The 15,466-nt window shown below is 38.1% G+C and overlaps 4 protein-coding genes across 4 annotated transcripts in view; all 4 read left to right on the top strand.

Moving 5' to 3' along the window:
* LOC146453789 (centrosomal protein of 85 kDa-like) overlaps positions 1-175 on the top strand; it is a 75,405-nt gene extending 75,230 nt beyond the window's left edge. The window contains exon 4 of the transcript XR_014859418.1: positions 1-175. The gene's annotated coding sequence lies outside the window, so the exon portion shown is untranslated.
* LOC146453783 (uncharacterized) overlaps positions 1-15,466 on the top strand; it is an 89,970-nt gene that overhangs the window by 19,360 nt on the left and 55,144 nt on the right. The gene's annotated exons all lie outside the window — the stretch shown is intronic.
* Positions 1-15,466, top strand: part of LOC146453786 (centrosomal protein of 85 kDa-like) — a 49,399-nt gene that overhangs the window by 6,176 nt on the left and 27,757 nt on the right. The window lies entirely within an intron of this gene.
* The window catches only part of LOC146453777 (uncharacterized), a 104,678-nt gene continuing 92,216 nt past the window's right edge, over positions 3,005-15,466 (top strand). Inside the window, exons 1-3 of the mRNA XM_085096177.1 lie at positions 3,005-3,270; positions 6,746-7,417; positions 8,794-9,342. Coding sequence (XP_084952303.1) covers positions 3,066-3,270; positions 6,746-7,417; positions 8,794-9,342 — 1,426 coding nt within the window. The 5' untranslated portion in view covers positions 3,005-3,065. The remainder of the gene's footprint in view (positions 3,271-6,745; positions 7,418-8,793; positions 9,343-15,466) is intronic.

The raw sequence follows: 15,466 nt of genomic DNA, 5'->3' as shown, positions 1-15,466 counted from the left end.
GTATATTTGTTTTTTTTCTCTTCCTGTCAACCGAATAAATCTTGCATCATGATCAGTTGTTGTAGATGAAAATTCAGTTTTGTTTCTGTACGATGTTACGCACAGACTCAAACGTTACAACCACCTTGTACAGCGCAATTAACAGCACCACAGCCCAACTGGCTTTATGTTCCGAAGCATACGACAGAGTTTCGAAGGAAAGCACTACTCAACAGCTTTTGTTTAAATGTTTTGAAACTCAAAAAATTATCGTCACAGTACGTGACTAACGGTCTCGCTCTTGGATGCGAAGAGGTTAGATATCAGAATGACTTTAGGATCGTGTTTGAGTAAACGGCAAACGTCATATTCGCATTTATGTTTCCTCAAAAGAAATATTGATTATGCGAGAATGTAACAAAATAATTCTGACCTTTTCGTTTGCCGTTTGTTGTAAACGTGATCCAAAATCTCTCTATTATCAAACCCTTTCACTCCCATGGTCTGAATGTTAATTCTCCTGACTGAAAGCCATTCATTTCTTTTTAAAGTTAGTTCAGAGAATTTTGTGTTAGATCAAACAATGTCACTCAGTTGATGATTTTCTTTATTCTCATCACCTGTCTGGTTGACAATGTATTGATAATGCGAGGAGAAATTACATATTGATCATTCCTGGGAGTGAAAGGATTAAATGAGTACGAGAGGGAAAATGTCTGTCTTCGATTCCTTCGTGTTTATCTAAGAAAAGAATGTAAATATTACCTATTAAATTACCGCAGAAAAAAAAAATGGTATTTTTCTCACGTTATGTTTTGTTTATATTTGTAATGAATAATTTATTGTAATCTAGATATAATTACAAAGTAACAATTATTACGTTTTGTTGGTGTTCTTCAAATGACAGTGTGAGTATAGATAGCGCGTGATTCAATTGCATCTCTGTTAAAGGAGACTAAAATTTATTAAATGCCGACAGGAACATGATAACTTGGGTTATCTTTTCGAAATCTTTTAATTTCGAAGCGGACTGACTGACCAACAGGCCCCATAAATATTTTCCCAGCTCCAATTTTTATCAGTCGGTGGCAATTCTTGGTGGAATCTGTCCAATGTGTTTCGTAAAACAGTTTGCGTCATGGCAAGTTATCGCACTGAGATTATCAAGAAACGGGACCCTGGTATATTTCAGGAGATTCATGGAAATATTTCCGCACAGCCCAATACATTAATTATACATGCACCACTGTCATACTAACCCTCTTCCAAAAACGACGATCATGAATAGAGTTTGAGTCACAAAATGTATACATAATTATGACTGGGCTATGCAGAAATCTTGCTGATTGTTTTCAATAGATTTTTCGACGAGTGCATCTTGAGTTCAAACTGGGATAATAGATGATCGATGCTGTCGACTCAATTAAGATGGCTCGGAAGTGTTCGGGCAAAAATACTGCTCGTGGTGTTGGAAAGTTATGGAAACTGTTACCAGCTATTTAAATAGAGTATAACTTAGGCCGCGGCAGGAGACAATGACTTGGCCTCCAAATCCGTTGATAAGTGGTTTATTTTAAGTAGATAAATAGTTTTCTAGTGCGGGATGCAAGCCTTCTTGTTACCGAAAGCAGCAGACAATGTTTAGATATGTACTGCTGGGAAAATTGAAAATGGCTTAGATCGTGGTTTTGTTAAACACCGTCTAAACCGTCTTTCACCAACTGACCATTACACTTTGGCGAATCAATACTACCACTCTTTATCAGGTGATACAACATTAATGGTATCAAACAAATGCCTTATCATCGGTGGAAAAGAGATGGTCGTTTTCTCGACGTTCATAAGGTTACCAAGATAACAACAGTATAACTTGTGGTTATAAGAATGACCCCCATTATTATGGCAGTAAAAACTTCTGGATGCTCAGATATCCTAAACAATGATTGGGCGGCCAGCCATAGCCAATCAATGCAACGACCAAAGTCCTTACAATTAAAATCCTAACTGCTAATCATAAAGATCATAGTAATTAAATTCTAAAACTATTTTCTATCCATAAAATCCTCAATCTAAATACTAAAACTTCGATTCCTCACAATGGAAACACTTAAAAAAAAAAAAGTATAATAATACACCTAATGTCCATTATTTCAACAGCTTAAGGCGACTCGCAATATTGAGTGAGCTTGTGATGACTGACTTCTGTATCTGCAGAGCTATTGTGTCGCTTTTATCCCCCACTAGCTCTTTAAGTGCCTTCCTGACATCGCTTGAGTAACCTCCGAGTACATCCACAATAATATTGAACTGTGTCACACGTTATTCAGGATATCTCTGCTCGAGCTCTCAGCGTAATGGCCCGTACTTTGTTGTCTTCTCGGCATCTTTCTCATCCCTGTTTTCAACCCAAGGGCAGCTCATCTCTATCACCGATACTTTCGTATCGCCTTTACGTGCGTGTTATCTGCATACAGGGGAATGTCCCAATATGCTATCGCCCTCTTATTATTATTATTATTATTATTATTATTATTATTATTATTATTATTATTATTATTATTATTATTTAACACGGAACTATTATCAAGATGTTCAGGGACAGCTTTTTGCAAAGTTTAAAAGCATTGCCAGTACATGTAGGAGGAGGTTGAACACTGAACACTGAATTGGTTGAATTATGTGAACACCTCACTTCCTAAAATCCTTCATCCGCAACAAAGCTCCCCCGTCCCACTTGAAGTTACGCTTTGCTGTCCTTGAATATACAAAATTTGTTACTAACAATAGTCAGCCTGAGTGCTGAAATTAATAGGATTTGACCCCACTCACTCACTCACTCACTCACTCACTCACTCACTCACTCACTCACTCACTCACTACTTTCTCCACAGATTACACGTGAAAACCATACTTATCAGATCAGCGCTGTGCCAAAGCACGCTTGAACTTTGCCCAGGATTATGACATAATAAGTAATGAAAGTAGCAGAAAACTTGGCAAGTTGTCCATACTCGTGATAATTGCCTTGCCTTTGAGACAGCAAACACCCTTGCCTCGAGAAGTGCGTTTTGCTAAAATTGTTCAAAATGACCGCTCAAAAGCAAAGAACGCCTTCCTTTGTTTCCGTTATTTCTATTTTGTCAATCGTGTTGTATTGCGCCGGATTTTTGAGAGTAGAATTTGAGTTGAACGAACACAAGGAGAGATTAAATGCTCTTGAAAACGCCGTCGCAGAGAATAAGCCGCCGACAAGCGAACCAAACCACGTAAAGACAACAAGGGGTGTCCCTGGTAAGTTTGTGATAAGTAGTAATGAGAATTACTGTAAAAGAAATAGCGTAATCGTTTAGTGCTATTGAAAAGCTTTCCTTTTGTTCTCAATCCAAAAAAAATTCAAACCTGAAAACTGTTTAGGACAGCACAGTAAACAGTGCAACGGGATCTGGGCGCATTCTCAGTCAGCGTTAACTTGAATATTCACACTGTGCCCTTGCTGTGCCTGTAGCAGTTTCCGCGGACTCAAACATTCAGTTAAGCTCTACCTCTGTCGCTCATGATTATTTAAAGCTTGCATTTGAAAAGTTAAACTTCAGAATTTCATCCATTGTCTAAAACTGTCAGAACCACCTTTTTTTTAAGCTTAAACAGCAAAATTAACTTCACCCGCATAGGAAAGTACAGAAGTGCTCATCTCAGCAACTTTCATTTAAATGATGACCCTTTGGGATTTCATGGACACTCCCAAATGTACGTTAGAGCGCTCTTCCATCAAAGGAACTGGATGAAGAACTATTCAGTAGATTTTATTTGCGACCGTTACCAAGCCTTACCAATTGACACGGGCCCATCATATTCAACAGTTAAAATGTGCAGCGTTACTTGTACTTAGCGCTAAATGTACAAAGATTTCTTGCTTACGCAAACCTGGTGTTACTGCCATTAAGTGAAAGCTTACTGAGAAATGGTGATTTTCGAATACCGGTAGTGGCTTGCTCGCCAGGAAAAGGAAAGGACGTAATAAAGTTCAGGCCTGAGGAAAGTAATGTACGGAATGTAGCGTTTGCGTGTTGATGTCCTGCTTCCTGTCTGCTGTGACAAAGAAAACCGACGGTGATTAGGGCAAGTTCTAGGGGTTTTTTTTTCGGGCTACGCCCTCGGGCACGCCACGATGGGAATATATCACATATCTCCTCGTTTCAGGCCAATAACCCTTACATAGCGTTGCCAAAAGCTACGCAATAATTTTTCCTCATGGTGAAATAAAAAAGGTCCTTATTCAAAATACGTCAATATAGAGCTGTTATGAAAACTATAAAAAAAACCCAGCAGGGATAAGCGATAGTTTTAGACTCACAAGGGAAGCTGTGTATTTTTTTTATAAGTTATACAGGAAGCTATTCAAATTGATAATGATTCTCTGCTTTCCTATGATAGTTTTTCCTCCGGCATTTTTAAACAGTTTCAGCATTTGCTTTCAACCTCGTTTTGATGACCGCACCTGATCAATCAATCAATCAATCAATCAATCAATCAATCAATCAATCAATCAATCAATCAATCAATCAAGTTATTAATTTCGTGCGGTCATCACACGAAAGGTCTGGACGCTTGCGATGTTCGCTTGCTTCGACGCTCGCGAGTTTCCACGAGTTCGTTGGTTCGCGCCTTTCGGTTGATTTAAAAGAAACAAAATAAGGAAGAAAAGAAAACAAAATACAACTGCTTTGTATTGTAAAATACCCAAAATTGACAAAAGCTCGAAACTTCTGACATAAAAACGTTACACTCTTAACAAAAATAAATGCTGAAGAATCACTCCTGCCTAGGGACGGCGGAATGCTGGGTTTACGAAAGTTTACGCCGTGGAAAGGAATCAGGGTAGAGTGATAACCAACAGAACTGCTCTCATCTTCATCAGCATTTCTTCCCTTCTCCCTTTTCCGCACGAGAGCCGCGCAGTAGTCGGGCGCACCCTAAAACAACATTTAAGCAAAGTACATAACATCTATCCTTCGTTCCCAGATCTTTTTTTTCCTTTTAAACCCCATATTTGTGTAAGCTTATACGGTGATTTTTTCAGATACTTTAGCTAAAAATGTAACTTGCAGAAAGTTTAAGGAAACGGAATGTTCAGTTTCCCCAATTTACGAGCTGTTGTTTGCTTTATTTAAATGGAAGCTCACCTTATTTCGTATGTTTAACGAGATTTTGCACCTCTGAAAGCGAAAGATATTACTTTTTTGGTGTTACGAAATTTTGAGCCAGTTGAGACAGCTTTGAGCCATCTCGAAGGGTGACTTAAGATTTACAGAGGCAATTCAGGTCTTTCGGACAGAAATCCATCGAAATAAACCGTTGAGTGCCCCTGAAGTAGGCACTAACAATCTCTCTTTTATTCTTTATAGCATTCACATGAGAAGTGGGGTACCCCACCGAGCGGGTTGCCAAGTCAGCCAGGCCGGGTGACCCGCTTCGCTGGGGTGAGTTTTCTCCATGTGAAAGCTAAAGGAGGGGTAGCCCGCTTATCTGGGGTGATGTCCTTCCGGGCATTTGTCTTTTACTTTGAATTTTGAATTTCTGAATTTCGCCAAAGCCCGCCAATTAAGGTGGGGGTACACGTGAATTTGAATGGAATTTTAAGAGGTTTAAAGAAGGGATAAAAGAAAGAAAATTATCTTTGGAACACCAACAGACAGTTGCCCCCAACCCAAGAGCACACCAGGTTGGTAGGGAACTGTTTGGGTGTCCTGATATATCAATTTTTAACTTTAAATTCTAATTTTTAAACTACATCAAATCTTAACTATTTCTTATTTTTCCAAATTTTACTACTCTTTTGAGAAAAACTATCTTCTCCCAAATATACCTAGAAATCATCAAAAAATTTACAAAACACCCCAAAACACTGATTTGAGTTTTGAGCATAGGGTTTTTGTATTGCTTGCGTGAAATGCAAACGAAATATTTCCATTAAACTGATTTTAAGCGACGTGTAAACGGCTTTCAGGTTTACCCCCACCTTAAGAATTGGTTCATGTTTAGCGTGCGTATATCGAGTTATGGATGCACACGGGATGTTTGGAGGGTACGAGAGAAGCGAAAGAGTTGCTCCAGGCGTAACCGAGAGCAACTCTAGCTTCTTTTAAAAGTACTCTGCCAAACTTTCCAAGTGCATCCATACCTCGATATACGCACCGCTAAAAGCGTAAACCAATTATTTTATAACAGTGAAAATAAAGTAATTAAGCCCTGGAAAACAGGGTTTGTTGCCGAGTGAATACAATGCTTTTAAAAGTTCTCTAAATGTTCTGTACATAAACACAAAAGTGAAAGTGGTTTCTCATATCGGTTTAATCTTAAAGTTTCATTAAACTTCGACAAGCTCTTTTAAATGTACATTATTTTATAATATTGTCTCTCTGTATAAAACGTTTTTTATAACATAGTGCGCGCATGCTTCCCCCATCTGACTTGCACACGTGAATGGAATGGACGCACGGCCGTGCGTATATTGAGAAATGTACCATGATGACCCCAATTATAGGAATTAGATTAGGATGCACGCGCGCTATGTGAAGTGTTTTAAACTTCACCCCAGTGCACTGGGGTTGCATGTGAAAGCTAGCTTTTTTGGAGTGCGGGTAAGCGGAGTACCTCATCTTCAAGGGGTCCCCCACCCTCAACAGGCCCTAAGAACAATAGCGACTCATGTGACAACAATCCTTATAAATACTGCGTCTTGTTACCTTTCCTTATATCTTTCTAGAACTTCAGCTCTATAAGCCATATAGAAACAGGCGACATGCCGACGTAATTAAAAACGCTACGGAATCTAAAAACACTGTGGAAACGATATATAAAGAAATCAAACTTTTATCAGAGTTGAGACAGCGTCTCTGTCAATCAAAGAGTGCCACATGTCCCTCCGGTCCCCCGGGCCCTCCAGGTCAACCTGGACTAAGGGGAGAGAAAGGAGCCCAAGGACAAAGAGGGCAGAAAGGAAAAACAGGAAATAAAGGAGATCAAGGTATTATGGGATTACCGGGAAGGAGCGGTAAGCAAGGCATCATGGGACCTGTAGGGCCTCAGGGAGAAGGAAGATCCAAAGGACAAAAAGGCGATATGGGATCCGCGGGCATGCCGGGAGCTAAAGGAGAACCTGGTGAATCGATTTCAGCTCCTACTGTTGCTGTTTCTCCAACAAAGTTGACAGTAAATGAAGGCGGGTCAGCCTTTTTTCAGTGTTCAGTCAGCGGTAATCCTAAGCCTGCTGTAGTGTGGAGTAAATCGAACAGTCAGTCTGAAATAAGCCAGTCAAAGATTACAGGAGGAAGATTGCGTTTACGGAATGTAAAAGGAAGTGACTCTGGCATTTATCAATGTTCAGCGGAAAACATCCTGGGAAAAGCTCTGGTAGTGGCTCAATTAGAAGTTAATGGTAAGTCATTTAACTTTGCTTGAATCAGAAATGGGCTATTTTAAAATTTTACGTGTACGTCTGTACTGCTTAAAGAAACTACTACAAAAAAAAAAAAAGAAAGCACTGAGACAAAACAACTGTGCAAACCTGAAATTCACTTGTACTTATATTAGGGGCACTACGCCAAATATCCGGGTCTATCAGAAACTGCATTTTAGTCAAAAAATATGTTCACTGCTAAAGAGTCCTGACCTGACCGTTTTCACCTTCAGAAGTCGATCCGCTACAACAGTGTAAACAACTGCCAAACAATATAACTCTATTCTACGCCATTTACTAATGGAATTTGTCAAATTTCTGGCGCACTGAATTGCTATTAGACCTCAAGCAAATATATTACGCATTCATATATCCCACTATCTCCACTTTGGTATTATGAGTTGGGACAATACAAATCCAAGTAGGTTGGCCAAAATTTAAACAAAACAAAATATATGTTTGCGTTGCATATTCCTTTGGCATCAGTAATAGAGAAAGTAGTACACCCTACTTTAAACTTCTAGATGTGTCGACCCTGGGCAATATTTTCAAACTAAAAAGTCTCTGTTTGCTCATAAAATCTCTCAAAATAAAGCTTTCATCCCTGAAGCAATTTGAAACTACCTCATGAAGGCGTCTGATGATCACCTGTACAACACCAAATATGCCGGTTTCAAGTCCTAATAACTACCTATCAAAAGTAAGAACAAATTTTGGAAAATATACATTTAAGTTTGCCATTGCCAAATCTGAAAGGAGATTCCTACTGCTTCAAAACTCTCTGCTATTTCCCATTTAAGGAACAATACAAAAAATTCTGTTAAACTCGCAAAAGTAATTAAATTTAATTTAATTAATTTAATTTCTTAATTTACGTTAATCTTTAAATTCATGTAATCTATACGGTGGGTAGCTCAAAAGCTATGCTTCTCCAACCACCGCACACCTTCCCCTAAAGCCAATATTACTTAAGCGTATACTTTGTAAATTTAACAAAATATCGAAGTGAGAATAAAAGGAACTGTATCTTCGTTGCACGTTTAAAAACATTTTCAATTTTAATGGTATCTTGGTATCTGATTATTTGTAAGCCTCTTGCCCAAAAATTTTTCAACAGCTAAGCTGATTCACAAATGAAGAAGATCGTGAAACCGCCGCTGTCACAAGTATGAAGGCCGCTAAACTTTTTTTTTGAGATATTTTTGTTGCATTTGCTTTAAAAATTCGAGCATAGCCGCATAGCTCAATATTCATCATTGAATCTTTTTCTTTTAATCATTTCCATTGAATTTATGATGTGTGCAAATTAAATTTATGATGTGTGCAAATTACGGAATATCTCTACTTTGTTGCAGTCCGTCCTTTTGTTTCACTTCATCCGGGACCTCTGTACGTCATTGAAGGAAGCAACGCCACTCTTCCAACTTGTCACGTGACTGGCCATCCTACACCAGTTGTGACGTGGAGCAAGTCATTTGGTCAGTTGCCTCAGGGGAGGGTGCAGAGTAACAACAGCGTCACGCAACTTTTTGACGTCCGTAAAGTTGATTCTGCCGATTATATCTGCACCGCCACAAACCTGTTGGGAAGCGCTGTACAGAAAACTCTTTTAGTAGTAGTCTCCCTTCCTCGCCTCACTATTAAGCCACCTGCTAAAGTTGTTACAGGTCCTGGTGGCACTTTGACATTGAACTGCAGCGCTACTGGTGATCCACAGCCAGTCATCAGCTGGAAACGACAAGGAACACAACTGCCAGTTGGACGGAGCCACCAGCAGATTAATGGCGCTTTAGTTATAAGAGACATTAGAAACGAGGATGCAGGGAATTACATTTGTGTCGTAAGGAGTGCTGGAGTGTTAGCTGTGGAAACTGGGGCCGACGTTGAGGTTCAGCATGCTAAGGGTGAGTTAATGACGGTGTCTCCTAATACAAAGGTAGCTTTGATATCCATAAAGAAATTTGGAGGTAGCCACGAATTTTCAGAACTAACTTTAAAAGCAACAATAATTTAAAACACATGACAATATTTGGCATTTTGTTCAGTTTCAAAATTGCAGCTTAAGGGTACCCGATACCTTCAGAGGTGTCTCGCGTTTAAGCGATGTAGCGCGTCCAGTTTAAACTGTAGATACCTAAACCCCATATCAAATTAAAGCTTATAGAGCTGGCTATCAAACTATACCAAGAAGTTTGAAATAAAATGAATTGTGGAATTTTTCACGACCTTTAAATGTGAGCGTCCGAATCACCTTTTTAAAGCTACAAGTCAAAGTGAATTTTGTTTTTTGCTAATTTAATTTGCTCCTCAGTTTCCGGACCCAAAGCACTAAAAAAACGTGTCTGCGTTTTGCCATATTCAATCGCAGAGAAGAGTTATAGTGTGGAGTAATCGTACAAACGTCGCTCTCGGAGAAAACATATTTGGAAAGAAAAAATTCGCAGACAAGTTTTTGTTGTTTATATGTTAAACTAGCTACTGTCCAAATTTGAAAGCAAACGAACAAATTCCTTTTTAGTTTTAGCTCTTTGAAGTGGCTCCTCCAAGTGAAAAAAATTTATTCCAGAAAACAGCGCTTAAAATTCGGCAATTCATTTTATTTCAAAATTCTTGGTTTAGTTGGATAGCCAGCTCTATAAGCTTTAATTTGATATAAAGGTTCAGGTATCTACAGTTTAAGCCGGACGTGCTACATCGCTTGGACGCGAGATACCTCTGAAGACACCTCTGAAGGTACCCGGTAACCTTAATTATCTCTAGAACAAAACGGGAGGTTACGGCCAATTTTCTTTTTGGATTTCAACAGCCCTTGCTACTTAAGATCTTAATTTACGTGTGTAGTCATACACCGCCACGCAGAAATACTTTTGAATATTGTGAGAGTTTAATTTCTCGGCCTTCCCGAAATACGCAGCACATATGCATAGTATCAAAGGTGGCACCGCACTTAAGATTGGAAATATCAACTCCATGCATTGTTAATTAATGGAGATAGAAACGGCTGCTTTGTATACAGCTGTTTCGACAAAAGTTGTCAAAAAAAGCGTAAAAACCTACTCGAAAATGCCGAAAGGTGGTCTGGAAAATACTCAATAAATTCAGAATATTCAAATTTATTGGGTATTTCCCAGACTACCTTTCGGTGTTGTCGCGTACGCTTTTACGCTTTTTTTGGACAACCTTTGTCGAGACAGCGGTATTCTGTTTTGTAGCGTTCAATCGCCTGTCAGCTACATACAGCTGTTTGGTAGTTGACAATCACATAGTAAAGATGATTGACAATGATCCTTGGCCAATATCTTTTCTTTTTACACACGGCAGCGGCGACGAAAATAAGCAGGGCTATATTTCTACCCCGTGCCCAAAGGAAGTGGCGAATTGTATATCAGTTAACTAATTTTTATGGAAGGAAAACGCCATTTCAATTGAGAAGAATTATTGTGCTCATCTGTTTGGACAAGAGACTATGAGGTAAGAGAGCGAATCCCACATATATGCCCCTCTTCCTATGAAAATTTTTTTCAATCTATTTTTGTTTGCGTTGCTATTTTAATGTCGACATCTTATTGGTCAGTTAGAGTGACGTCATTTAATTTTAAACTCAATGGCGGATTATAATTTCTCAAAATAGCATGGCGCGAGCTAAGAAAAGATTGAAAATAATTATCATGCATGGGGCACTGGGATTCGCTCTCTTGCCTCATAGTCTCTTCGTCTGGATGGAATTCGAGTTGTGTAATTGTTAAAAAAATGGACCACTAAAGCAAAACTGTACTGGATTATTTTAGCGAATGTGAATTAGGTACGGACAATCTCAAGGTAGGCGAGTGCTTGCAGCGTAATATGACACTAGGGCTAATTCCATTCATACGCCGTACCTTCATGGGCCGGACGTAATGCATAAATTACCTTATGTGATGATAAATTTGACGTTATCACGAAAACGCGTCGTCATTTGCAATCAATCAATCAATCAATCAATCAATCAATCAATCAATCAATCAATCAATCAATCAATCAATCAATCAATCAATCAATCAATCAATCAATCATTTATTTTAATACTAACAAGAAGTTGAAGTACAGTACAGTTCCCACCCGAAAGTAGCGAAGCTAATGGAGTCGGGTGAAAGCAAAATACACCAAGACTATCAAAATGAGAAAAAGGAAAAGAAAATTACAAAACAATATAATATAGGAAAACAGATAAGTGATTTACACTAACAGGGGCTTATAATTATTCTTTAGTATAATTACTCAGGTGATTATATAGATTCTATTGATCTGATTGGTCGAGGATCGCGTCATATCCTGCTATAATCACCTCGCGCGAGGTGATTATAGCGGGAGCACTAACTTTCAAAATGGCCGCTTAGCTATTTGTTGACATTTCTGAAAAAGAAGTAAATAGGATGAAAGATCAAAGGCTCCTGTGAGCCAACTCGTGAATGCAGATGACACATAGTAATTGAAATTTAGACGGCTACGGAGACTTCCTTGAAATCTAAAAGAAATTATATCTTTGCTCGATGATGTAACGAAAAATAACCATTCTTGTACTATAATCAAAGGCTCCTGTGAGCCAACTCGTGAATGCAGATGACACATAGTAATTGAAATTTAGACGGCTACGGAAACTTCCTTGAAAGCTAAAAAAAACTATATCTTTGCCCGATTATGTAACGAAAAATAACCATTCTTGTACTCTTGTATTCTGATGCGCCGATTAAAAAAAAATCACGTGTTTCGTTATTCAAAGTTCATAGAAGCACGCCATGTGCAGCTACGTCATGCAAATTCGTGTCTTCGATAGTCCGGGGCTACTAGATTTTGTGATCGGGCTAGTGGATTCTAACCATCACTTGCCCGATGGGCAAGTGAAGTTTTTTTGGGAATTAAATCTCACAAAGGGAAATCTGTTCAACAAAGTATCGCATTACATTTCATGCCCGACATAAATGCGTGAAATTTTTCCTTTGGAGTTCAGTCCACGTAATCCTCAAGTAAAAATAATGAACTATGACAAGCTCTTGCTAAATAAGAATTATTTATCGACCGCGTCCTTTTGCTTTCCCATAAATTACCAGTTGTAAATTTCGAAAATGAAACATTTTTCCCCTTTGAAACCTCTATAAAAGCTGACAAGATCTTAAAGTGTTCATTTCACCAGAAATTCGCATAATTTTGTTTACGACGTCAATGATGCGTGACATGGCACGTTCCGCTTTTGCGTGAAAACTGACAAATTAAATTATTTTTTAATTAAATTATTTCTAAATTAAGTTATTTTTAATTCTTAAAAGAAACCGCACTTTGTAAAAAAAAACGGAAAAAACCTATAACTTTGCTCAGATTCAACGAAAAATCTCCATTCTTACACTAAAATGATGGTCAAATTATTCATTACAGAATGAATGAGAGAATTCTGACGCGTCGTGAAAAAAACTTTCACGTTTTTTTTTTTCACTAATTGAGTTTACGACCCCGGACTTTCTGAAAAACTAAAAAAAACTTGTAACTTTGCTCATATTGAACGAAAAATCTCCATTCTTGCACTGAATGATCGTCAAATTATTCTCTACATATTGAATAAGAATTTCCTGATGCGCCGTGAACAATAAATGTTCGCGTGTTTTTTTCCACTAATTGAATTTAAAACTCATTCACTGCGCACGCCCGAAAGTTAACGACAAAACCGACCGACCGACCGACCGACCAAGTCAAAAGTCACCTATCGCTATAACTCGTTCATTGCGCTACACGCATTCACGAGTTAAAAATGATTATCAAACTATTCTCTACAGATTGAATAAGATTATTCTGATGCGCCGATTAAAAAAAAAAATCACGTGTTTTTTTATTCAAAGTTCATAGAAGCACGCCATGTGCAGCTACGTCATGCAAATTCGTGTCCCCGATAGTCCGGGGCTACTGGATTTTGCGATCGGGCTAGTGGATTCTAACCATCACTTTCCCGATTGGCAAGTGAAGTTTTTTTGGGAATTAAAATTACAAAATTACTGTAGGGCAAGCCGATCTCACAAATGGAAATCTGTTCAACAAAGTATCGCATTACATTTCATGCCCGACATAAATGCGTGAAATTTTTCCTTTGGGGTTCAGTCCACGCAATCCTCAAGTAAAAATAATGCACTATGACAAGCTCTTGCTAAATAAGAATTATTTATCGACCGCGTCCTTTTGCTTTCCTATAAATTACCAGTTGTAAATTTCGAAAATGAAACATTTTCCCCCTTTGAAACCTCTATGAAAGCTGACAAGATCTTAAAAGTGTTCATTTCACCAGAAATTTGCATAATTTTGTTTACGACGTCAATAATGCGTGACATGGCACGTTCCGCTTTCGCGTGAAAACTGACAAATTAAATTATTTTTAATTCTTAAAAGAAACCGCACTTTGTAAAAAAAAAAAACGAAAAAAACCTATAACTTTGCTCAGATTCAACGAAAAATCTCCATTCTTACACTAAAATAATTGTCAAATTATTCTCTACAGAATGAATGAGAGAATTCTGACGCGTCGTGAAAAAATTTTCACGTTTTTTTTTTTTTCACTAATTGAGTTTACGACCCTGGACTTTCTGAAAAACTGATAAAACTTGTAACTTTGCTCAGATTGAACGAGAAATCTCCATTCTTGCACTAAATGATCGTCAAATTATTCTCTACATATTGAATAAGAAATGTTCGCGTGTTTTTTCCACTAATTGGATTTAAAACTCATTTACTGCGCACGCCCGAAAGTTAACGACAAAACCGACCGACCAACCGACCAACCAACCAACCAACCAACCAAGTCAAAAGTCAGCTATCGCTATAACTCGTTCATTGCGCTACGCGCATTCACGAGTTAAAAATGCAATTCCGAAAGGCACTAAAGATGCAGCTAAGTCTGAGGTGATACCGTCGAAGGCAAGAGATGAAAATTTTGCTAATTGTAATAAACCCCCCTTGTAAATTGCATGTTGTCGATCTCGATGACTTAAAATGAAGACAACAAATTAAGTTAAATTTTCTTTATTAACAGAATGATTTCACAAACAAAACGAGTTTAAGACAGAATTTGAAAGCATGGAATTAAACAAGATAAATAAATGTCTCTACAAGTATTACGTTTCAGTGACGAGAAAAGAAAACAGTTTTTATAATCTGAAAACTAGTTTGTTGTCGGTTCGAGCGGCTCTCGACCATCATCTAAAGTCACCGCCTCACAACAAAATATTTTCATCTGCGACAACCGTGTACTTGTTTAGCGAAGCCAACAAATGACTTAAGGGACCGATCGTTTATTACGTCCTAGGGGGGGCGGTGGTTTTCTAAAAAATCGAGTCTATGAAAATTTTACCCCCCCCACAAAAATCTTTCAAACAAAAGTTTTACCCCCCACTGCAATGACAGTTTCAAAATTTTACCCCCCCCCCCCCCCCCATGGTTGGCCTGGTGGTTGAATTGTTGAGAAGTTCCTAGGCACAACGCTTGGTTGCATGCGGAAATCGCTAGCTCTCTGAATCTGAACTGGCAAGAGAAAGAGTCAAAAGTTAGGTGAAATTCAAGTAAGGAAACGTCCCTTAGAATATCTCTTCAATGTCTTGATAATGTCAGATGATAAAAATTGACAATGATGAAAAATATTTACAGCGCAATTATTTGGGGATAAAATAGTTAAAGGAGTTTTATTTAGTGTTTGGACTTATTACAAATTATATTTTGGCTTGGGGAATATCAGAAAAAGACCAGTTGACTCGTTATGCAGCTCTCTAGAAATAATACCTTGTAGTTGACTTAGATGTTCTTAATGTGTCGGTGATTGATGTATAAATTCTCCTGTCATGAATTCGGTATGAACAGCTGTACGTTTCAGCGGAAACACTTGTGATCGTAAAAATATTTTCAATTAAGTTTCCTACAAAAGATAACACTTTGTTACCTTACTTTTAATAAGTTTTTCCTCAACTTGACCTTTCTACGGTTTATTCCAGGAAATTGTTACTGCTCTTATTTTTAGTC

Source organism: Pavona decussata, unplaced genomic scaffold (assembly GCF_977016875.1).
Source record: "Pavona decussata unplaced genomic scaffold, jaPavDecu1.1 SCAFFOLD_322, whole genome shotgun sequence".
Taxonomy (NCBI): Eukaryota; Metazoa; Cnidaria; class Anthozoa; order Scleractinia; family Agariciidae; genus Pavona; species Pavona decussata.
The sequence above is the reverse complement of the archived record's forward strand: the minus strand, read 5'-3'. Positions and strand labels throughout refer to the sequence as shown.